The 25603-nt window shown below is 50.6% G+C and overlaps 1 protein-coding gene across 8 annotated transcripts in view; it reads right to left on the bottom strand.

Annotated features, from left to right (window-relative positions):
- Nucleotides 1–25603, bottom strand: part of LOC131943465 (transcription factor 12) — an 85287-nt gene that overhangs the window by 24096 nt on the left and 35588 nt on the right. For 7 of the 8 annotated variants that reach the window (XM_059303620.1, XM_059303614.1, XM_059303616.1 and 4 more), the window contains 5 exons: nucleotides 25083–25138; nucleotides 24869–24959; nucleotides 23418–23476; nucleotides 20675–20777; nucleotides 19926–19978 (listed from right to left, as the gene is read on the bottom strand). In XM_059303620.1, the coding sequence (XP_059159603.1) occupies nucleotides 19926–19978; nucleotides 20675–20777; nucleotides 23418–23476; nucleotides 24869–24959; nucleotides 25083–25138 (362 nt within the window). The remainder of the gene's footprint in view (nucleotides 1–19925; nucleotides 19979–20674; nucleotides 20778–23417; nucleotides 23477–24868; nucleotides 24960–25082; nucleotides 25139–25603) is intronic. The other variant, XM_059303619.1, reaches the window with a different exon arrangement.

Genomic DNA, 25603 nt, shown 5'->3' with positions numbered 1-25603 from the left:
GAAAAAAAAGTCACAGGAAGAAAAACAGAAAAAAGTCAGTTTTTGCTAGGAAAAAAAAAGTCACAATGGAAAAATTTTATCGGAAAAAAAGTCACAAAAATCTTTTTAGAAATATTTTGATTTATTTGTTGAAAATTATAAAATTGTGTATGTTTATTGTTGTGGGTTGTATTTTTTGACAGCATATATTATTTATACAAGTTAAAAGCATTATGGTTTATAACAATTGTAAGTAAAAATACTCTTAAGATCATTTAAATACGTGGTAGAAAAATTAATTATAAAAATTAATAAAATAAATTTAGCCACATCATTGTGTTTTGCATATGTTTTGCCGTAGACTATTCTCTGGTTGACCTCTTCTCAGTCGGCCTTGTCCGAACATATTGTGTGTTGTTGACAATTTGTGTCAATGACAGCCTTTGAACCTTGTCGGCTTTCTGTTTTGATCCTATGCTTTGTTATGTAATGAGCGTGATAAATGTGGGCAGTAAAGGTGGTTGAACTATTGTTGCGATGAGTTGAGGGCAGCAAGTTAGATGAACTTACCATTTCACGGTAATTTAATGTTAGTATTTAAAAAAACACGATAAAAAACCGAGGACGTTGGAACATTCTATTAAATGCTATTAATATCATGTTCGACAATATACATACTTCATACGAAATATTTTTAGATGAATTATAAAAATTACCATGCGTATACAACCTAAACACATTATATTACATTTAATTAATCCTAAGTTAATTTGCGCTCTCTGAATATATAATTCATAAAAGTATTAACAAATTACATGCAAATATATAGTTGTGACTTTTTTCCTGTGACTTTTTTCTGTTTTTTCTTTCCCTACAATCACTACCGTAGGGGAGGCTACTACAGTAGGGGAGACTACTTCAGTAGGGGCAGTGGCGTAGCGAGGTCGGGTGTCACCCGGCGCGGCACTTAATGGTGTCACCCCACCCCCACCCCAGAGGCGTAGCGACTCTTCCCGGGGACAAACTTTCAATTTTCGATTTGCACCCCCACCCTCAAATTCTTCTCTATATATTTTTATTATTTATTGCCTTAGAGTGTCACCCACCTAAATGTTGTCACCCGGTGCGGTCCGCCCCCGCCCCCCCCCCTCGCTACGCCTCTGAGTAGGGGTGGCTACTACAGTAGGGGAGGCTACTACAGTAGGGGAGGCTACTACAGTAGGGGAGGCTACTACAGTAGGGGTGGCTACTACAGTAGGGGTGGCTACTACAGTAGGGGTGGCTACTACAGTAGGGGAGGCTACTACAGTAGGGGAGGCTACTACAGTAGGGGAGGCTACTACAGTAGGGGTGGCTACTACAGTAGGGGAGGCTACTACAGTAGGGGAGGGTAGGGGAGGCTACTACAGTAGGGGAGGCTACTACAGTAGGGGAGGCTACTACAGTAGGGGAGGCTACTACAGTAGGGGTGGCTACTACAGTAGGGGTGGCTACTACAGTAGGGGAGACTACTACAGTCGGGGAGACTACTACAGTAGGGGAGGCTACTACAGTAGGGGAGGCTACTACAGTAGGGGTGGCTACTACAGTAGGGGAGACTAGGGGAGGCTACTACAGTAGGGGTGGCTACTACAGTAGGGGAGGCTACTACAGTAGGGGAGGCTACTACAGTAGGGGAGGCTACTACAGTAGGGGTGGCTACTACAGTAGGGGTGGCTACTACAGTAGGGGTGGCTACTACAGTAGGGGAGGCTACTACAGTAGGGGTGGCTACTACAGTAGGGGAGGCTACTACAGTAGGGGAGGGTAGGGGAGGCTACTACAGTAGGGGAGGCTACTACAGTAGGGGAGGCTACTACAGTAGGGGAGGCTACTACAGTAGGGGAGGCTACTACAGTAGGGGTGGCTACTACAGTAGGGGAGGCTACTACAGTAGGGGAGGCTACTACAGTAGGGGAGGCTACTACAGTAGGGGTGGCTACTACAGTAGGGGTGGCTACTACAGTAGGGGTGGCTACTACAGTAGGGGAGGCTACTACAGTAGGGGAGGCTACTACAGTAGGGGAGGCTACTACAGTAGGGGAGGCTACTGCAGTAAGGAACTACTGCCCTTGCTCACGAACTTTACACAGAAAGGTCAAACCTTTTCGAGATCCTGGCATCGTCTACGTAGGGTGGAGGGAGGGGGTAGGTAGGGTGGAGGGAGGGGGTAGGTAGGGTGGAGGGAGGGGGTAGTTGGGGTGAGGGACCAAAGGAGGGGGGAACCTAGGCCAAAAAAAAAGGTTGGGCCATCTAGGCCAAATGGCGGCTAGGCAAGAGAGCGGCAGGGAAATGGGCAAGTGGTAGGCAAGTGGTGGATGGGGTCGATGACGATGGCTTTGGATCATCAATGTGTGTGTGTGTGTGTGTTCGTTGAGTGCGTGGCAGGTTTGTGCAGGCAAGGGACAGATAACTTACTTTGGCAGGTTTGTGTAGGGACAGATAACTTACTTTGGCAGGTTTGTGTAGGGACAGATAACTTACTTTGGCAGGTTTGGGTAGGGACAGATAACTTACTTTGGCAGGTTTGGGTAGGGACAGATAACTTACTTTGGCAGGTTTGGGTAGGGACAGATAACTTACTTTGGCAGGTTTGGGTAGGGACAGATAACTTACTTTGGCAGGTTTGGGTAGGGACAGATAACTTACTTTGGCAGGTTTGGGTAGGGACAGATAACTTACTTTGGCAGGTTTGGGTAGGGACAGATAACTTACTTTAGCAGGTTTGGGTAGGGACAGATAACTTACTTTGGCAGGTTTGGGTAGGGACAGATAACTTACTTTGGCAGGTTTGTGTAGGGACAGATAACTTACTTTGGCAGGTTTGTGTAGGGACAGATAACTTACTTTGGCAGGTTTGTGTAGGGACAGATAACTTACTTTGGCAGGTTTGTGTAGGGACAGATAACTTACTTTGGCAGGTTTGGGTAGGGACAGATAACTTACTTTGGCAGGTTTGGGTAGGGACAGATAACTTACTTTGGCAGGTTTGTGTAGGGACAGATAACTTACTTTGGCAGGTTTGTGTAGGGACAGATAACTTACTTTAGCAGGTTTGGGTAGGGACAGATAACTTACTTTGGCAGGTTTGTGTAGGGACAGATAACTTACTTTGGCAGGTTTTTGTAGGGAAAGATAACTTACTTTGTTAGGTTTGGGTAGGGACAGATAACTTACTTTGGCAGGTTTGTGTAGGGACAGATAACTTACTTTGGCAGGTTTGGGTAGGGACAGATAACTTACTTTGGCAGGTTTAAGCTCGATGAAGTCCCGCTCCCCATCACGGACTCGGATAATGGAAGACATCTTGTTACCCCCGGGGTAGGGGCTCCACTCACGGGGTAGAGGCTCCACTCACGTATCGAGGGGCATGGAGTTGGGCGGTGTGACAAGTTTTCTCACACAATAAGTCCAACCTACGCTGCACATGCGCACAATACAGTTCCCTTCACTATAGTCACTTCACTTTAGATACGATTTAAACAGTGAAATACATTTTCTTTTGGTCGAACGAACAAGCAAGGGGAACTAACCGAAAAAATCGAAACAATTACATAATGATGAGTTACGCCCCTTTAAACAAAAATATCGCTATCAAATAAAACGAGAAAAAATAAGATCATAAAATTATATTGAGGTGACAAAGAGATGTCCAGTTGACAACCAAAAGACCAAGTGGACAAGGAGCCGCCCAGACTGCCTGACACCGTTACACGAGGCATCACACACCTGCAACACGGCACAAAAAACGCTGCAACAGCAGACGATCTGTTTCACAGATGGTTCACACCTGCGGGAGGGGAGGGAATCACGCGTTGCCGCCAGTTTTTTGCGTGGAGGGGTGGGGTGATGGCGAGTGGAGGGGTGGTGTGATGGCGAATGTAGGCGTGGTGGGGTGGGGTGATGGCGAATGTAGGCGTGGAGGGGTGGGGTGATGGCGAATGTAGGCGTGGGGTGATGGCGAATGTAGGCGTGGGGTGATGGCGAATGTAGGCGTGGGGTGATGGCGAATGTAGGCGTGGAGGGGTGGGGTGATGGCGAATGTAGGCATGGGGTGATGGCGAATGTAGGCGTGGAGGGGTGGGGTGGTGGCGAGTGGAGGGGTGGGGTGATGGCGAATGTAGGCGTGGGGTGATGGCGAATGTAGGCGTGGAGGGGTGGGGTGGTGGCGAGTGGAGGGGTGGGGTGATGGCGAATGTAGGCGTGGGGTGATGGCGAATGTAGGCGTGGTGGGGTGGGGTGATGGCGAATGTAGGCGTGGGGTGATGGCGAATGTAGGCGTGGGGTGATGGCGAATGTAGGCGTGGGGTGATGGCGAATGTAGGCGTGGGGTGATGGCGAATGCAGGCGTGGAGGGGTGGGGTGATGGCGAATGTAGGCGTGGAGGGGTGGGGTGGTGGCGAATGTAGGCGTGGAGGGGTGGTGTGATGGCGAATGTAGGCGTGGGGTGATGGCGAATGTAGGCGTGGAGGGGTGGGGTGATGGCGAATGTAGGCGTGGAGGGGTGGGGTGATGGCGAATGTAGGCGTGGGGTGATGGCGAATGTAGGCGTGGGGTGATGGCGAATGTAGGCGTGGAGGGGTGGGGTGATGGCGAATGTAGGCGTGGGGTGATGGCGAATGTAGGCGTGGAGGGATGGGCTGATGGCGAATGTAGGCGTGGGGTGATGGCGAATGTAGGCGTGGAGGGGTGGGGTGATGGCGAGTGGAGGGGTGGGGTGATGGCGAATGTAGGCGTGGGGTGATGGCGAATGTAGGCGTGGAGGGGTGGGGTGGTGGCGAGTGGAGGGGTGATGGCGAATGTAGGCGTGGGGTGATGGCGAATGTAGGCGTGGAGGGGTGGGGTGGTGGCGAGTGGAGGGGTGGTGTGATGGCGAATGTAGGCGTGGTGGGGTGGGGTGATGGCGAATGTAGGCGTGGGGTGATGGCGAATGTAGGCGTGGAGGGGTGGGGTGATGGCGAATGTAGGCGTGGAGGGGTGGGGTGATGGCGAATGTAGGCGTGGAGGGGTGGTGTGATGGCGAATGTAGGCGTGGAGGGGTGGTGTGATGGCGAATGTAGGCGTGGGGTGATGGCGAATGTAGGCGTGGAGGGGTGGGGTGATGGCGAATGTAGGCGTGGAGGGGTGGGGTGATGGCGAATGTAGGCGTGGAGGGGTGTGGTGGTGGCGATTGGAGGGGTGGGGTGATGGCGAATGTAGGCGTGGGGTGATGGCGAATGTAGGCGTGGAGGGGTGGGGTGATGGCGAATGTAGGCGTGGGGTGATGGCGAATGTAGGCGTGGAGGGGTGGGGTGATGGCGAATGTAGGCGTGGAGCGGTGGGGTGGTGGCGAGTGGAGGGGTGGGGTGATGGCGAATGTAGGCGTGGTGGAGTGGGGTGATGGCGAATGTAGGCGTGGAGGGGTGGGGTGGTGGCGAATGTAGGCGTGGTGGAGTGGGGTGATGGCGAATGTAGGCGTGGTGGAGTGGGGTGATGGCGAATGTAGGCGTGGAGGGGTGGGGTGATGGCGAATGTAGGCGTGGAGGGATGGGGTGCTGGCGAATGTAGGCGTGGAGGGGTGGGGTGATGGCGAATGTAGGCGTGGTGGAGTGGGGTGATGGCGAATGTAGGCGTGGAGGGATGGGGTGCTGGCGAATGTAGGCGTGGAGGGGTGGGGTGATGGCAAATGTAGGCGTGGAGGGGTGGGGTGATGGCGAATGTAGGCGTGGAGGGGTGGGGTGGTGGCAAGTGGAGGGGTGGGGTGATGGCGAATGTAGGCGTGGAGGGGTGGTGGCGAGTGGAGGGGTGGGGTGATGGCGAATGTAGGCGTGGAGGGGTGGGGTGATGGCGAATGTAGGCGTGGAGGGATGGGGTGATGGCGAATGCAGGCGTGGAGGGGTGGGGTGATGGCGAATGTAGGCGTGGAGGGGTGGGGTGATGGCGAATGTAGGCGTGGAGGGGTGGGGTGATGGCGAATGTAGGCGTGGAGGGGTGGTGTGATGGCGAATGTAGGCGTGGGGTGATGGCGAATGTAGGCGTGGAGGGGTGGGGTGATGGCGAATGTAGGCGTGGAGGGGTGGGGTGGTGGCGAGTGGAGGGGTGGGGTGATGGCGAATGTAGGCGTGGGGTGATGGCGAATGTAGGCGTGGGGTGATGGCGAATGTAGGCGTGGAGGGGTGGGGTGATGGCGAATGTAGGCGTGGTGGAGTGGGGTGATGGCGAATGTAGGCGTGGAGGGATGGGGTGATGGCGAATGCAGGCGTGGAGGGGTGGGGTGGTGGCGAGTGGAGGGGTGGGGTGATGGCGAATGTAGGCGTGGAGGGGTGGGGTGGTGGCGAATGTAGGCGTGGAGGGGTGGGGTGATGGCGAATGTAGGCGTGGAGGGGTGGGGTGATGGCGAATGTAGGCGTGGAGGGGTGGTGTGATGGCGAATGTAGGCGTGGAGGGGTGGGGTGGTGGCGAGTGGAGGGGTGGGGTGATGGCGAATGTAGGCGTGGAGGGGTGGGGTGATGGCGAATGTAGGCGTGGAGGGGTGGGGTGGTGGCGAGTGGAGGGGTGGGGTGATGGCGAATGTAGGCGTGGAGGGGTGATGGCGAATGTAGGCGTGGAGGGGTGATGGCGAATGTAGGCGTGGGGTGATGGCGAATGTAGGCGTGGAGGGGTGGGGTGATGGCGAATGTAGGCGTGGAGGGGTGGGGTGATGGCGAATGTAGGCGTGGAGGGGTGGGGTGATGGCGAATGTAGGCGTGGAGGGATGGGGTGATGGCGAATGCAGGCGTGGAGGGGTGGGGTGATGGCGAATGTAGGCGTGGAGGGGTGGGGTGATGGCGAATGTAGGCGTGGAGGGGTGGGGTGATGGCGAATGTAGGCGTGGAGGGGTGGTGTGATGGCGAATGTAGGCGTGGAGGGGTGGGGGTGGTGGCGAATGCAGGCGTGGAGGGGTGGGGTGATGGCGAATGTAGGCGTGGAGGGGTGGGGTGGTGGCGAGTGGAGGGGTGGGGTGATGGCGAATGTAGGCGTGGAGGGATGGGGGTGATGGCGAATGCAGGCGTGGAGGGGTGGGGTGATGGCGAATGTAGGCGTGGAGGGGTGGGGTGATGGCGAATGTAGGCGTGGAGGGGTGGGGTGATGGCGAATGTAGGCGTGGAGGGGTGGTGTTATGCCGAATGTAGGCGTGGAGGGGTGGGGTGGTGGCGAGTGGAGGGGTGGGGTGATGGCGAATGTAGGCGTGGAGGGGTGGGGTGATGGCGAATGTAGGCGTGGAGGGGTGGGGTGGTGGCGAGTGGAGGGGTGGGGTGATGGCGAATGTAGGCGTGGAGGGGTGATGGCGAATGTAGGCGTGGAGGGGTGATGGCGAATGTAGGCGTGGAGGGGTGATGGCGAATGTAGGCGTGGAGGGGTGATGGCGAATGTAGGCGTGGGGTGATGGCGAATGTAGGCGTGGAGGGGTGGGGTGATGGCGAATGTAGGCGTGGAGGGATGGGGTGATGGCGAATGCAGGCGTGGAGGGGTGGGGTGATGGCGAATGTAGGCGTGGAGGGGTGGGGTGATGGCGAATGTAGGCGTGGAGGGGTGGGGTGATGGCGAATGTAGGCGTGGAGGGGTGGTGTGATGGCGAATGTAGGCGTGGAGGGGTGGGGTGATGGCGAATGTAGGCGTGGGGTGATGGCGAATGTAGGCGTGGAGGGGTGGAGTGATGGCGAATGTAGGCGTGGAGGGGTGGGGTGGTGGCGAGTGGAGGGGTGGGGTGATGGCGAATGTAGGCGTGGAGGGGTGGGGTGATGGCGAATGTAGGCGTGGAGGGGTGGGGTGGTGGCGAGTGGAGGGGTGGGGTGATGGCGAATGTAGGCGTGGGGTGATGGCGAATGTAGGCGTGGGGTGATGGCGAATGTAGGCGTGGAGGGGTGGGGTGATGGCGAATGTAGGCGTGGTGGAGTGGGGTGATGGCGAATGTAGGCGTGGAGGGATGGGGTGATGGCGAATGCAGGCGTGGAGGGGTGGGGTGATGGCGAATGTAGGCGTGGAGGGGTGGGGTGATGGCGAATGTAGGCGTGGAGGGGTGGTGTGATGGCGAATGTAGGCGTGGAGGTGTGGGGTGGTGGCGAGTGGAGGGGTGGGGTGATGGCGAATGTAGGCGTGGAGGGGTGGGGTGATGGCGAATGTAGGCGTGGAGGGGTGGTGGCGAGTGGAGGGGTGGGGTGATGGCGAATGTAGGCGTGGAGGGTTGATGGCGAATGTAGGCGTGGAGGGGTGATGGCGAATGTAGGCGTGGAGGGGTGGGGTGATGGCGAATGTAGGCGTGGAGGGGTGATGGCGAATGTAGGCGTGGAGGGGTGGGGTGATGGCGAATGTAGGCGTGGAGGGGTGGGGTGATGGCGAATGTAGGCGTGGAGGGGTGGGGTGATGGCGAATGTAGGCGTGGAGGGGTGGAATGATGGCGAATGTAGGCGTGTATAGAAAAAGGTTTCACCATGTGTCTGCCCGAGTCACGGTGTGATTGGTCATGCTGCCACTAAACAAGTTGACCACGGGTCATGCTGCCACTAAACAAGTTGACCACGGGTCATGCTGACACTAAACAAGTTGACCACGGGTCATGCTGCAACTAAACAAGTTGACCACGGGTCATGCTGCCACTAAACAAGAGTTGACCACGGGTCATGCTGCCACTAAACAAGTTGACCACGGGTCATGATGCCACTAAACAAGTTGACCACGGGTCATGCTGCCACTAAACAAGTTGACCACGGGTCATGCTGCCACTAAACAAGTTGACCACGGGTCATGCTGCCACTAAACTAGAATTGACCTGACCACGGGTCATGCTGTCACTAAACTAGAGTTGACCTGACCACGGGTCATGCTGCCACTAAACAAGTTGACCACGGGTCATGATGCCACTAAACAAGTTGACCACGGGTCATGCTGCCACTAAACTAGAGTTGACCTGACCACGGGTCATGCTGCCACTAAACAAGTTGACCACGGGTCATGCTGCCACTAAACAAGTTGACCACGGGTCATGCTGCCACTAAACAAGTTGACCACGGGTCATGCTGCCACTAAACAAGTTGACCACGGGTCATGCTGCCACTAAACAAGTTGACCACGGGTCATGCTGCCACTAAACAGGTTGACCACGGGTCATGCTGACACTAAACAAGTTGACCACGGGTCATGCTGCCACTAAACTAGAGTTGACCTGACCACGGGTCATGCTGCCACTAAACAAGTTGACCACGGGTCATGCTGCCACTAAACAAGTTGACCACGGGTCATGCTGCCACTAAACTAGAATTGACCTGACCACGGGTCATGCTGTCACTAAACTAGAGTTGACCTGACCACGGGTCATGCTGCCACTAAACAAGTTGACCACGGGTCATGCTGCCACTAAACAAGTTGACCACGGGTCATGCTGCCACTAAACAAGTTGACCACGGGTCATGCTGCCACTAAACAAGTTGACCACGGGTCATGCTGCCACTAAACAAGTTGACCACGGGTCATGCTGCCACTAAACTAGAATTGACCACGGGTCATGCTGCCACTAAACAAGTTGACCACGGGTCATGCTGCCACTAAACAAGTTGACCACGGGTCATGCTGCCACTAAACTAGAATTGACCTGACCACGGGTCATGCTGCCACTAAACTAGAGTTGACCTGACCACGGGTCATGCTGCCACTAAACAAGTTGACCACGGGTCATGCTGCCACTAAACAAGTTGACCACGGGTCATGCTGCCACTAAACAAGTTGACCACGGGTCATGCTGCCACTAAACTAGAATTGACCTGACCACGGGTCATGCTGCCACTAAACTAGAGTTGACCTGACCACGGGTCATGCTGCCACTAAACAAGTTGACCACGGGTCATGCTGCCACTAAACAAGTTGACCACGGGTCATGCTGCCACTAAACAAGTTGACCACGGGTCATGCTGACACTAAACAAGTTGACCACGGGTCATGCTGCCACTAAACTAGAGTTGACCTGACCACGGGTCATGCTGCCACTAAACAAGTTGACCACGGGTCATGCTGCCACTAAACAAGTTGACCACGGGTCATGCTGCCACTAAACTAGAATTGACCTGACCACGGGTCATGCTGTCACTAAACTAGAGTTGACCTGACCACGGGTCATGCTGCCACTAAACAAGTTGACCACGGGTCATGCTGCCACTAAACAAGTTGACCACGGGTCATGCTGCCACTAAACAAGTTGACCACGGGTCATGCTGCCACTAAACAAGTTGACCACGGGTCATGCTGCCACTAAACAAGTTGACCACGGGTCATGCTGCCACTAAACTAGAATTGACCACGGGTCATGCTGCCACTAAACAAGTTGACCACGGGTCATGCTGCCACTAAACAAGTTGACCACGGGTCATGCTGCCACTAAACTAGAATTGACCTGACCACGGGTCATGCTGCCACTAAACTAGAGTTGACCTGACCACGGGTCATGCTGCCACTAAACAAGTTGACCACGGGTCATGCTGCCACTAAACAAGTTGACCACGGGTCATGCTGCCACTAAACAAGTTGACCACGGGTCATGCTGCCACTAAACTAGAATTGACCTGACCACGGGTCATGCTGCCACTAAACTAGAGTTGACCTGACCACGGGTCATGCTGCCACTAAACAAGTTGACCACGGGTCATGCTGCCACTAAACAAGTTGACCACGGGTCATGCTGCCAGTAAACTAGAATTGACCACGGGTCATGCTGCCACTAAACAAGTTGACCACGGGTCATGCTGCCACTAAACAAGTTGACCACGGGTCATGCTGACACTAAACAAGTTGACCACGGGTCATGTTGCCACTAAACTAGAGTTGACCTGACCACGGGTCATGCTGCCACTAAACAAGTTGACCACGGGTCATGCTGCCACTAAACAAGTTGACCACGGGTCATGCTGCCACTAAACAAGTTGACCACGGGTCATGCTGCCACTAAACAAGTTGACCACGGGTCATGCTGCCACTAAACTAGAATTGACCACGGGTCATGCTGCCACTAAACAAGTTGACCACGGGTCATGCTGCCACTAAACAAGTTGACCACGGGTCATGCTGCCACTAAAAGAGAGTTGACCACGGGTCATGCTGCCACTAAACAAGTTGACCACGGGTCATGCTGCCACTAAACAAGTTGACCACGGGTCATGCTGCCACTAAACAAGAGTTGACCACGGGTCATGCTGACATCGGACCAGAGCCCCAACACGGCCGTGTCATCACCAAGTAAAAGCGAATTAAAAAATCAACCAACAGTTGGACAACGATCGCCAGGGAGAAAATGATATTTTTACAGCGAGTGCACGAGACAGGTGGGGTGCAAATGTTTCCGAGGAGTTGGCGAGAAGAAACTGACAGCAAGCTACAGATGCAATCAGCGTGTAGGGGCAGAACCGGAAGGGCATGCGGCAGCTCATCGCGGAATTATCGGCGCAGTGGGGCCCCGTGTATATATGGGGTCAGTGGGGCGCCGTGTATATATGGGATGAGTGGGGCGCCGTGTATATATGGGATGAGTGGGGCGCCGTGTATATATGGGATGAGTGGGGCGCCGTGTATATATGGGATGAGTGGGGCGCCGTGTATATATGGGATGAGTGGGGCGCCGTGTATATATGGGATGAGTGGGGCGCCTGGTATATATGGGGTCAGTGGGGCGCGGTGTGTATATGGGGTCAGTGGGGCGCCGTGTGTATATGGGGTCAGTGGGGCGCCTGGTATATATGGGGTCAGCGGGGCGCCGGATATATGGGATCAGTGGGGCGCGACGTGTGTATATGGGGTCATGAAATCTCAGGTAAGTCTAGCACAAAGTGGGGCGCCCTGAAAATAGCCGATAGCTATGGGGCGCAGAGCACCTAAGGCCTCTTGCAAAAAAGCTTAGGGCGCTTCGATAATAAAAGATTACATCGATGAACGAACACGATCCGCTAATTAAAGAACATCATAGGCCGGACACGAACCGCTAATTAAAGATCATCATTAGCCGGACATAATGTACGTGTGACATGAAAGCTTGCGTAAAGCACATCACGAGCATCAAGGACTCGTCTATCGCCGAGATGGGACGAGTGCAGATGTGCCCTGGATTAAGCCGAGGGCAATAACTTGAAAGTTACAGTTGTCATATCAAACACGTGCATGGCCGTGACCTTCAGGAGCCAAACCTGTGGCCGGCCATCTGTTGGTTTGTTTATAAACAAAGTCACGTGATCGACATCTTGTGGTCTCCAATAACCTGTCAGTATCGAGCAGATCATGTGACACCAACTGGTGCTAGACCGTGCATATCTGGTAAGACGGTCAAGGTCATGTCACAGCATGTGACATAATGCACCCCGCGACACCTTTCACAGGTGCGTACCTGGAGCAACATTTGTCCTACCTGTTACCCCATCTGGACATACGGACAGGCTGTACTCAAACACACCTGGATGTGTGCGGGTCGTGCCGGGTCACGTGATTTAAACAACTCCCAAACAAAGATCCCCTCGGCGCGAGCTCGGTTATGTTAGACAACAGCAGACTAAAGTCTGACACTACGGCCTGACAACAGCAGACTAAAGTCTGACACTACGGCATGACAACAGCAGACTAAAGTCTGACACTACGACCTGACAACAGCAGACTAAAGTCTGACACTACGGCCTGACAACAGCAGACTAAAGTCTGACACTACGGCCTGACAACAGCAGACTAAAGTCTGACACTACGGCCTGACAACAGCAGACTAAAGTCTGACACTACGGCCTGACAACAGCAGACTAAAGTCTGACAATAAGGCCTGACAACAGCAGACTAAAGTCTGACACTACGGCCTGACAACAGCAGACTAAAGTCTGACACTACGGCCTGACAACAGACTAAAGTCTGACAATAAGGCCTGACAACAGCAGACTAAAGTCTGACACTACGGCCTGACAACAGCAGACTAAAGTCTGACACTACGGCCTGACAACAGCAGACTAAAGTCTGACACTACGGCCTGACAACAGCAGACTAAAGTCTGACACTACGGCCTGACAACAGCAGACTAAAGTCTGACACTACGGCCTGACAACAGCAGACTAAAGTCTGACACTACGGCCTGACAACAGCAGACTAAAGTCTGACACTACGGCCTGACAACAGCAGACTAAAGTCTGACACTACGGCCTGACAACAGCAGACTAAAGTCTGACACTACGGCCTGACAACAGACTAAAGTCTGACAATAAGGCCTGACAACAGCAGACTAAAGTCTGACAATACGGCCTGACAACAGCAGACTAAAGTCTGACACTACGGCCTGACAACAGCAGACTAAAGTCTGACACTACGGCCTGACAACCGCAGACTAAAGTCTGACACTACGGCCTGACAACAGCAGACTAAAGTCTGACACTACGGCCTGACAACAGCAGACTAAAGTCTGACACTACGGCCTGACAACAGCAGACTAAAGTCTGAAACTACGGCCTGACAACAGCAGACTAAAGTCTGAAACTACGGCCTGACAACAGCAGACTAAAGTCTGAAACTTCGGCCTGACAACAGACCGGACTTGATGTAATACGACCAAGAACCCGAGAATCAATTATATAGAATATTATTTTATTGCAATAGCCCTATCATGTGTGTGATGGGAGGGAGGATAAATTGTGTGTGTGGGGGGTGGTATTGGTGTGTGTGTGTGGGGGGGGGATATTGTGGGTGGTGATGTGGGGGTGTGGTGGGTGCTGTTTAGGGAAGACACGATATTTCGACCATTTGAAAACACGAAGCACCAAGTTCCGACGGATACTTCTAGCCTAGGGTTGAGGCTATTTTTGTACAAAATTTCAACCAATCAGAAAAACATGGCGGCCTTTCGGAATCTGCGGGAAGGGGAGCGCAGCGGGAACACATGTGTCGAAGTTGCGGCCCTTGCTTGCAGCTACGGTAGCAGCATTAGACACCAGGTGGCGCTGGTTGTGCTAGTCTAGTGAACACAGCTGTGGCTACCGGCTCCAGACGCGTGAGGCAAACACTGCTACATGCCAGTATAGTCGGCAGATCAGGCAAACACTGCTACATGCCAGTATAGTCGGCAGATCAGGCAAACACTGCTACATGCCAATATAGTCGGCAGATCAGGCAAACACTGATACATGCCAGTATAGTCGGCAGATCAGGCAAACACTGCTACATGCCAGTATAGTCGGCAGATCAGGCAAACACTGCTACATGCCAGTATAGTCGGCAGATCAGGCAAACACTGCTACATGCCAGTATAGTCGGCAGATACAGCTCCACACTGCTACATGCCAGTATAGTCGGCAGATACAGCTCCACACTGCTACATGCCAGTATAGTCGGCAGATACAGCTACAGGCTGTCGTTGGCAGGAAGAATTTCAGATCTTTAAATTGAGGACACATGAGTTCAAGGTCGTTGACAACCTTTCGTCACCTGCTCAGAAATCTCTACTAGCAAGTGACAGAGAAGTGTGAGCAACTAACACCACAGGCACGAATGCGCGTGCGAGTGTGAGCAGAATTACCCGTTTACCACCAAGCTGCGACAGAGTCGTGGAAGGGGATGTGAATCGCCAGGTACAGCTGTGCAGACGTGAGCTCCACCAGGCACTCTATGTGGGTCACACATAAGGCGGCCATGATGACGGGCCCCTCAAGTGATATGTGCAAGTTTAAAAAAATTTGTTCCACCCCCCCCCCTCCCCACCATACACAATAAATGTCAGGACAAAGACCAGCCAGAGGGAGGGTCCTTGTAGAAGCGAGGGCCCCTGTAGAAGCGAGGGCCCCAGTAGAAGCGAGGGCCCCAGTAGAAGCGAGGGCCCCAGTAGAAGCGAGGGCCCCCTGTAGAAGCGAGGGCCCCAGTAGAAGAGAGGGCCCCTAGTAGAAGCGAGGGCACGAGTAGAAGCGAGGGCCCAAGTAGAAGCGAGGGCCCCCTGTAGAAGCGAGGGCCCCCTGTAGAAGTGAGGGCCCCTGTAGAAGCGAGGGCCCCCTGTAGAAGCGAGGGCCCCCTGTAGAAGAGAGGGCCCCCTGTAGAAGCGAGGGCCCCCTGTAGAAGCGAGGGCACGAGTAGAAGCGAGGGCCCCCTGTAGAAGAGAGGGCCCCCTGTAGAAGCGAGGGCCCCCTGTAGAAGCGAGGGCCCCCTGTAGAAGCGAGGGCCCCCTGTAGAAGCGAGGGCACGAGTAGAAGCGAGGGCCCCCTGTAGAAGCGAGGGCCCCCTGTAGAAGCGAGGGCCCCTGTAGAAGCGAGGGCCCCAGTAGAACAGAAGGCCCCCTGCAGAAGCGAGGGCACGAGTAGAAGCGAAAGCTCCATGGCCGACACCATGTGTTTCTGTGGGGCACCATTTCTCCTGTAACACCGGAACTTGGCCCCACCCCTCCTGCCAGCACTCGACAGAGCTCCGTTAATGCAGGAGATTGAGAACAGCTGTGAGGGGGGAGGGGGGTAAGACTCGGGGGTTTCGCACATGTGTGAGCATCTAAAACAGGTGAGTGGCACACCTGCGGGCACGGATATCACGTGACGGGTACACGAAGAATAAATTGTTTGCTTAGGGAAACGTCTAGGTGGTCAATCACTACAGCACACGTCAATGACATGTCTGCATGACAGATGACAAGACCTGTATGACAAATGACATGACCAGCAAGACATACTGAACTGAGGACTTAGTGGTAAGGAAATGACAAACTCAGTTATGACGGATAAAGTAACCATAAATGGACATGAGGTTGTGCGCTGGTCGATATCATCTTGTGATGTCATCACCCACAGCGTCATACAGGTGTTCAAACACAGGTACAAAACCTGTCTCAGCAGATGAGCCAGGCCTTGAACTGATTGAAAAATCCTTTGCAAGATGTTGTGTCGCCCCCCCCCCCCCCCTGACCCAGATCTGACCATCTGGTGACAACATTTGTTGGTCGAAACCCATGTGTCTAGACGACACCGGAAGTAGAAAACTAGACCACAACAAGCGGCCACTTCCTGTATTGGGGGGGGGGTCATGATGTTACAGGCTTTGATTTTAACAGCTTTGGTATAACGTTGAGGGCGCCAAAGCAAGCGTTAGATAACGGGTTGAGATTGGCGCCGGACATTTGAATGTCCGAGGCGTAGGCTATGCCAACAGCACCGTGACCGTATCAACATCACGTGACTACATCAACAGCACCGTGATCGTGTCAACATCAACAGCACCGTGATCATGTCAACATGACGTGACAACATCAACAGCACCGTGATCGTGTCAACACCACGTGACTACATCAACAGCACCGTGATCGTATCAACATCACGTGACAACATCAACAGCACCGTGATCGTGTCAACACCACGTGACTACATCAACAGCACCGTGATCGTGACAACATCACGTGATCACACCAACAGGTGACTCAGTAGATGTGAATCTGTCGCCCATTTTGTGAAATTATCCAGGTGAGAGAGTTTAAGATCAGCGCGACACAAAATACATATCGAACACTCTCCCTTTGAATGACCGTTGGTCAACAGGACGTGACCATACAGAGAGCTGCACAGAACCGGGTCTCGTCTCTTTTAACTACCGACTAATTGAAAGTTGATATCGATTTTACCACGGCCTGTACTAAAAAATTTGCATCACAATGTGATTTACAAAGTGAGTGGGGCGAACACAGTCGGGCCGGTCAATAACATTGCTTGAAAAGTTGTCACCACCCCTCCCCACACTAGTGGGGCTGAGCAGTGGCGTCGCTGAGGTCTAGCCCCCCCCCCCCCCTTGTAAACATAGTTTCAGCGGGGTGTTTTGTATGATTATTCGGGGGTGTTTTGTATGATTATTCGGGGGTGTTTTGTATGATTATTCGGAGGTGTTTTGTATGATTATTCGGAGGTGTTTTGTATGATTATTCGACCAAGTGGTATAGGTCCCCTCTCCATTATCTGGGGTTAAACATAGACCCCCACTACACAGGGAACGATCGGAGACCCCAAACAGGGGTCAATATTAGACCCCCACCGAAGTCACTAGATAAAGCTAGTAAAACGGACACAATCACTAGATAAAGCTAGTAAAACGGACACTAGATAAAGCTAGTAAAACAGACACTAGATAAAGCTAGTAAAACGGACACTAGATAAAGCTAGTAAAACGGACACTATCACTAGATAAAGCTAGTAAAACGGACACTAGATAAAGCTAGTAAAACGGACACTAGATAAAGCTAGTAAAACGGACACTAGATAAAGCTAGTAAAACGGACACAATCACTAGATAAAGCTAGTAAAACGGACACTAGATAAAGCTAGTAAAACGGACACAATCACTAGATAAAGCTAGTAAAACGGACACAATCACTAGATAAAGCTAGTAAAACGGACACTAGATAAAACTAGTAAAACGGACACTAGATAAAGCTAGTAAAACGGACACAATCACTAGATAAAGCTAGTAAAACGGACACTAGATAAAGCTAGTAAAACGGACATTAGATAAAGCTAGTAAAACGGACACTTGATAAAGCTAGTAAAACGGACACTAGATAAAGCTAGTAAAACGGACACAATCACTGGATAAAGCCGGCAAACGACAACAATCATGAGCACAATTTCCGTGAGAAGACAAACCACAAGCCCGAATGTCCACAGACCAACAACTGAACGCACAGTGTGTCACTGTATGCACACCGTTCATATCGATTTGTCAGACTCACCCCCTCGCCCCGTTTTTAATTAAAAAACACGAATAAAACTGTTGGTGAGTACATAGGGGAGGTGGGGAGGGGAGGAGGGAAGCAAGGCATGCAAGGCACTGTGCCCTAGACTTAAAATGTTTGATAGTTGCTTCACAGGAGGAGCCATTTTAAATACATCAACACACTAATGACGTCATTCAATCTAGCGATACACCAATAACCATGACGTCATCAGCTAAACCAAACACAAAAACACATAAGTATCGACGCTCTTTGCAGACAAAGGACCTATGGATCACTTGTGGTCAACAAGCACGATTTAGTGTAAATGTAGGAAAGAGGAACAATAGTAGCATGGGACTTTGTGCACCTGGGGCGTTGGGGGACTTGGTTTACCTGGGGTGTTGGGGGGGGGGCGGACAATTTACCTGGGGCATTGAGGGGGGGGGGGCGGACAATTTACCTGAGGCGTTGAGGGACTTAGTTTACCTAGGGTGTTGGAGGGGGGGGGGGGGGACAATTTACCCGAGGCGTTGGGGGGACAATTTACCTGAGACGTAAGGGGGGGGGCAATTTACCTGAGGGGACTTAGTTTACCATAGGGATACTCAAGTGTCTCCAACATTTATCCGCTAAGTTAGTGGTCACCACACGAGCTTGAAGTGGTCACCACACGAGCTTGAAGTGGTCACCACACGAGCTTGAAGTGGTCACCACACGAGCTTGAAGTGGTCACCACACGAGCTTGAAGTGGTCACCACACGAGCTTGAAGTGGTCACCACACGAGCTTGAAGTGGTCACCACACGAGCTTGAAGTGGTCACCACACGAGCTTGAAGTGGTCACCACACGAGCTTGAAGTGGTCACCACACGAGCTTGAAGTGGTCACCACACGAGCTTGAAGTGGTCACCACACGAGCTTGAAGTGGTCACCACACGAGCTTGAAGTGGTCACCACACGAGCTTGAAGTGGTCACCACACGAGCTTGAAGTGGTCACCACACGAGCTTGAAGTGGTCACCACAAGAGCTTGAAGTGGTCACCACAAGAGCTTGAAGTGGTCACCACGAGAGCTAAGTTGGCCACCCTATGTCACCTGTACACGTTCTACTCATACCTCTACCAGTTCCGTCAAGCCAATTTTATTTCAGCATCAGAATTATTGAATTTTCTACCGCAAGCCAGTCGGGGCCCAGATAAGGGCCCGCATGTTGGTAGGTTGAACACTGAACACAGGACCTTTTTCTCAGAACACGCTCACACACAAGCTGTTGCATAGGCGTGTTGTACGCTGCTGGCAATCTAGGTCAAAGGTCACTGCCGCGCAGATTACATGACGTCAGTGTTACAGTAGATGGTCGGAGCTAGCCGCAACAAGGGGGGGGGGGGGTCAGATCTGGTCACATGGACGGAGGGGGGGGGGGTCAGAATAGTCCTAATAGAGGAGTGTTGTGGAGAGGTATGGGAGGGGTGTAGAGGTAGATGGGAGGGGTGTAGAGGTAGATGGGAGGTGTGTAGAGGTAGATGGTAGGGGTGTAGAGGTATGGGAGGGGTGTAGAGGTAGATGGGAGGGGTGTAGAGGTAGATGGGAGGTGTGTAGAGGTAGATGGTAGGGGTGTAGAGGTAGATGGGAGGGGTGTAGAGGTAGATGGGAGGGGTGTAGAGGTAGATGGGAGGGGTGTAGAGGTAGATGGGAGGGGTGTAGAGGTAGATGGGAGGGGTGTAGAGGTAGATGGGAGGGGTGTAGAGGTAGATGGGAGGGGTGTAGAGGTAGATGGGAGGTGTGTAGAGGTAGATGGTAGGGGTGTAGAGGTAGATGGGAGGGGTGTAGAGGTAGATGGGAGGGGTGTAGAGGTAGATGGGAGGGGTGTAGAGGTAGATGGTAGGGGTGTAGAGGTAGATGGGAGGGGTGTAGAGGTAGATGGGAGGGGTGTAGAGGTAGATGGGAGGGGTGTAGAGGTAGATGGTAGGGGTGTAGAGGTAGATGGGAGGGGTGTAGAGGTAGATGGGAGGGGTGTAGAGGTAGATGGGGGGGCCATGTCACAGGGGCGTTGTCACGTGGTGTAACCTGACATAAAGGTGACTTAACCAATTCAGAATAAAGGTGAGACTTGGGTCACCAAGTTATTGACCTTGTCATTCGCAGTAAGATCAAATAACTTACTGAGTAAAATAACTTACTGAGGTAAAACAACTTACTGAGGTAAAACAACTTACTGAATTGCTTTTTCTCCTTTTGGTTTCTGTAAACTTCTCACTGGACCGCCCACCTGTGGTACACAGATAAAGTACACAATGAACTAATGTAACCATGTACACAATAGACTAACCCAACCATGAACACACACCAATGTACACTCCAAAACAACACATCCATGTACACAAAGTACCATACATCCATGTACACACACACAAAGTACCATACATCCATGTACACACACAAAGTACCATACATTCATGTACACAAAGTACCATACATTCATGTACACACACACAAAGTACCATACATTCATGTACACACACACAAAGTACCATACATCCATGTACACATGAAGTACCATACATCCATGTACACAAAGTTACCATATATCCATGTCCTTACACAAAGTACCAAAGATCCATGTACACACAAAAAACCATACATCCATGTACACACACAAAGTACCATACATTCATGTACACAAAGTACCATACATTCATGTACACACACACAAAGTACCATTCATCCATGTACACATGAAGTACCATACATCCATGTACACACAAACAAAGTACCATACATCCATATACACACACACAAAGTACCATACATCCATGTACACACACAAAGTACCATAGATCAATGTAGACACACAATACCATTCATCCATGTACACATGAAGTACCATACATCCATGTACACACACACAAAGTACCATACATAAATGTAGACATGAAGTACCATACATCCATGTACACACACCCACCTCTAGCCGACTCTTCCACTGAACGTTTGAATGGGTAGTAGGGCGGACATGTTGGTTTGCCTCCACCAAGGGCGTCAGGTGACATTGAATTACCCATCATGCCCTGCAAGGTCAAAGGATATTTCATTTAGTTAACTTATTAGAAAATTATCTATTAGTTAAAATCTACATTTAAACACTATCTTGACAAAAGTTACCTAATTAATTAGACAGGTCTACACAGGTCAAGGTTCATTAGGAGCTTTAATGGAAGGTTAGGTCATGGAGGGTGGCTTCAATGGAAGGTTAGGTCATGGGGGGTGGCTTCAATGGAAGGTTAGGTCATGGAGGGGGTGGCTTCTATGGAAGGTTAGGTCATGGAGGGGGTGGCTTCTATGGAAGGTTAGGTCATTGAGGGGATTGCTTCAATGGAAGGTTAGGTCATGGAGGGGGTGGCTTCTATGGAAGGTTAGGTCATGGAGGGGTGGCTTCAATGGAAGGTTAGGTCATGGAAGGGGTGGCTTCAATAGAAGGTTGGGTCATGCGGCAGGGAGGAGGGGTGTTTAATGGAAGATAAGGTCATTGGGGGAGGCAGGGTTTTTTGTAGGGGAGGTCATGGGTACCCAGCCAATGGAAGATGGTGTCTATGGTGCTTGCCCCCTTATGGCTACAAAATGAACTAACACATTAGCCTGTACCCCCCCCCCCCCGTGTGTTCTACAAGTTTTGTTTCAATCAGCCTGTGTCATCCCCCCCCCCCAATCCATTCTACAAGTTTTGTTTCAACAAGCCTGTTTGGTTACCCCCCCCCCCCCCCCCCCCGTGTGTTCTACAAATTTTGTTTCAATCAGCCTGTGTCCTCGTCGTTGTCCCCCCCCCCCCCGTGTGTTCTACAAGTTTTGTTTCAATCAGCCTGTGTTGTCCCCCCCCCCCCCCCCGTGTGTTCTACAAGTTTTGTTTTTTAATCAGCCTGTGTTGCCCCCCAACGTGTGTTCTACAAGTTTTGTTTCAATCAGCCTGTGTTGTCCCCCCCCCCCCCCCGTGTGTTCTACAAGTTTTGTTTCAATCAGCCTGTGTTGTCCCCCCCCCCCCGTGTGTTCTACAAGTTTTGTTTCAACCAGCCTGTTTGGTACCCCCCCCCCCCGTGTCTTCAACAAGTTTTGTTTCAACCAGCCTGTGTCTTCCCCCCCCCCCCCCGTGTGTTCTACAAGTTTTGTTTCAATCAGCCTGTGTCCCGTCTCCCCCCCCCGTGTGTTCTACAAGTTTTGTTTCAATCAGCCTGTGTTGCCCCCCCCCCCCCCGTGTGTTCTACAAGTTTTGTTTCAATCAGCCTGTGTTGCCCCCCCCCCCCCGTGTGTTCTACAAGTTTTGTTTCAATCAGCCTGTGTTGTCCCCCCCCCCCCCGTGTGTTCTACAAGTTTTGTTTCAACCAGCCTGTTTGGTACCCCCCCCCCCCCCGTGTCTTCAACAAGTTTTGTTTCAACCAGCCTGTGTCTTCCCCCCCCCCCCCCCCCCCGTGTGTTCTACAAGTTTTGTTTCAATCAGCCTGTGTCCCGTCTCCCCCCCCCCCCCCGTGTGTTCTACAAGTTTTGTTTCAATCAGCCTGTTTGGTACCCCCCCCCCCCCCCGTGTGTTCTACAAGTTTTGTTTCAATCAGCCTGTGTCCCGTCTCCCCCCCCCCCCCCCCCCCCCGTGTGTTCTACAAGTTTTGTTTCATCCAGCCTGTGTCGTCCCCCCCCCCCCCCCGTGTGTTCTACAAGTTTTGTTTCAATCAGCCTGTGTCTCGCCAATTCTCTCATTGAGCATCATCATCAATCATACAAGGGTGACAACCCGTGCTTTCTATAGAATGAAGAGTTCCTCCAAGGAGAAGCAACTCTCTTAATCAATTCTCTAGGGAGAGTCCAGTAAGAGAGAGAACCCATCTTTAATGGGCTTGTGACGGATCATGGGCTGGGGAGGCTGGCTGCTGTCACCAATTATTACACCCAAGTTCAATAACTCCATCCTCAAATTACATTCTCCATGGGAAATGAATTTTTTATAATTCAGAGGTTCTTTTCATTTGGACTATTCTGGATAAGCTATTGGTGAACTAGGTTTAACATTGGGCAAGATGGTGGACTAGGTTTAACATTGGGCAAGGTGGTGGACTAGGTTTAACATTGGGCAAGATGGTGGACTAGGTTTAACATTGGGCAAGATGGTGGACTAGGTTTAACATTGGGCAAGATGGTGGACTAGGTTTAACATTGGGCAAGATGGTGGACTAGGTTTAACTTTGGGCAAGGTGGTGGGTGGACTAGGTTTAACATTGGGCAAGATGGTGGACTAGGTTTAACATTGGGCAAGATGGTGGACTAGGTTTAACATTGGGCAAGATGGTGGACTAGGTTTAACATTGGACAAGATGGTGGACTAGGTTTAACATTGGGCAAGATGGTGGACTAGGTTTAACATTGGGCAAGATGGTGGACTAGGTTTAACATTGGGCAAGATGGTGGACTAGGTTTAACATTGGGCAAGGTGATGGACTAGGTTTAACATTGGGCAAGGTGATGGACTAGGTTTAACATTGGGCAAGGTGGTGGACTAGGTTGAACTCTAGGTAAGATGATTGTTTAGGTTAGGGAATGGTGAAGCAGCAGTAGGTCATGCTAATTTAATTTTAAAATGTCAACAATGGTTTGGGTTAGTTTCATCTAAAATGTCAACAGTGGTTTGGGATAGTTTCATCAAAGACCCCAGGTAAAAAGTGACTCACCTGTGCAGTCAAACCATCTCTGACTGGGTAGCTTGACCTTGAATATATATCACCTTTGTCTGGCAAAAACAACAAAACATTACAAAATTTAGTCAAAACTAAGGTCAAAACTATTATACAACTATAATAAGTCAGGCCAAGGTATAAAGTCAGATCCAAAGTCAAGTCCAAGGCCTTAAGTTAGGTGTCTTAAGTCAGGTATGTCTGAAGTCATATTCAATGTTTTAAGTCAGATCCAATATTAAATTGATCTAGCAATTAGTTGGAGCAAGGCCAGTTTCTGTCATCTAAAGCAAACATTTGTGAAAACTTACTAAAAAGATGTGACTTGACCAAGGGCCAGTTCATGTAAAAAGATGTGACTTGACCAAGGGTCAGTTCATGTAAAAAGATGTGACTTGACCAAGGATCAGTTCATGTAAAAAAATCTGACTTGACCAAGGGCCAGTTCATGTAAAAAGATGTGACTTGACCAAGGGCCAGTTCATGTAAAAAGATCTGACTTGACCAAGGGTCAGTTCATGTAAAAAGATCTGACTTGACCAAGGGCCAGTTCATGTAAAAAGATCTGACTTGACCAAGGGCCAGTTCATGTAAAAAGATCTGACTTGACCAAGGGCCAGTTCATGTAAAAAGATGTGACTTGACCAAGGGCCAGTTCATGTAAAAAGATGTGACTTGACCAAGGGTCAGTTCATGTAAAAAGATGTGACTTGACCAAGGGTCAGTTCATGTAAAAAGATCTGACTTGACCAAGGGCCAGTTTATGTAAAAAGATGTGACTTGACCAAGGGTCAGTTCATGTAAAAAGATGTGACTTGACCAAGGGTCAGTTCATGTAAAAAGATGTGACTTGTCCAAGGGTCAGTTCATGTAAAAAGATGTGACTTGACCAAGGGTCAGTTCATGTAAGAAGATCTGACTTGACCAAGGGCCAGTTCATGTAAAAAGATGTGACTTGACCAAGGGTCAGTTCATGTAAAAAGATGTGACTTGACCAAGGATCAGTTCATGTAAAAAAATCTGACTTGACCAAGGGCCAGTTCATGTAAAAAGATGTGACTTGACCAAGGGTCAGTTCATGTAAAAAGATGTGACTTGACCAAGGGCCAGTTCATGTAAAAAGATGTGACTTGACCAAGGGTCAGTTCATGTAAAAAGATGTGACTTGACCAAGGGTCAGTTCATGTAAAAAGATCTGACTTGACCAAGGGCCAGTTCATGTAAAAAGATGTGACTTGACCAAGGGTCAGTTTATGTAAAAAGATGTGACTTGACCAAGGGTCAGTTCATGTAAAAAGATCTGACTTGACCAAGGGCCAGTTCATGTAAAAAAATCTGACTTGACCAAGGGTCAGTTCATGTAAAAAGATGTGACTTGACCAAGGGTCAGTTCATGTAAAAAGATGTGAACTTCCCACGTTGATGACAAACGAGTGAACCAAATTTACCATCAGCGGGACCAGGACCTAAAAAATGTTCAATGCGTGGATCAGGACCGTTACCATGGTTACCATTGTATTGTGATCTGGGGTCCTCAAACTGGGGAAGAGAGAGGTCAAAGGTTAGCACCATCCAACTAGACATAATTAGATGTAGAAGCTAATGAATGTAACCGTAACTTAACTGAGTGGCAGACACACGCATGCAGGGGAGGGAACTTACTCTTCCTTCAAAGCCAGCCGGTTGGTTGCTGGTCCAAACACCACTGTCGTTCATACCTGAAATGGTCAAACATGTTTACAGTAAAATGATCACATTTTCAAACCTATTTCATGTTTACAGTAAAATGATCACATTTTCAAACCTATTTCATGTTTACAGTCAAATGATCACATTTTCAAACCTATTTCATGTTTACAGTCAACTGATCACATTTTCAAACCTATTTCATGTTTACAGTCAAATGATCACATTTTCAAACCTATTTCATGTTTACAGTCAAATGATCACATTTTCAAACCTATTTCATGTTTACAGTCAAATGATCACATTTTCAAACATGTTTACAGTCAAATGATCACATTTTCAAACATATTTACAGTCAAATGATCACATTTTCAAACCTATTTCATGTTTACAGTCAAATGATCACATTTTCAAACCTTTTTCATGTTTACAGTAAAAAGATCGAATTTTAGCATTCACTGGTTCTCCGTGCAGGCAGCAGAAAATGTTAACGCGGT

The sequence above is a fragment of the Physella acuta genome, unplaced genomic scaffold, assembly GCF_028476545.2.
Source record: "Physella acuta isolate Inbredline_101_S28 unplaced genomic scaffold, ASM2847654v3 ptg000457l, whole genome shotgun sequence".
Lineage (NCBI taxonomy): Eukaryota > Metazoa > Mollusca > Gastropoda > Physidae > Physella > Physella acuta.
The sequence above is the reverse complement of the archived record's forward strand: the minus strand, read 5'-3'. Positions and strand labels throughout refer to the sequence as shown.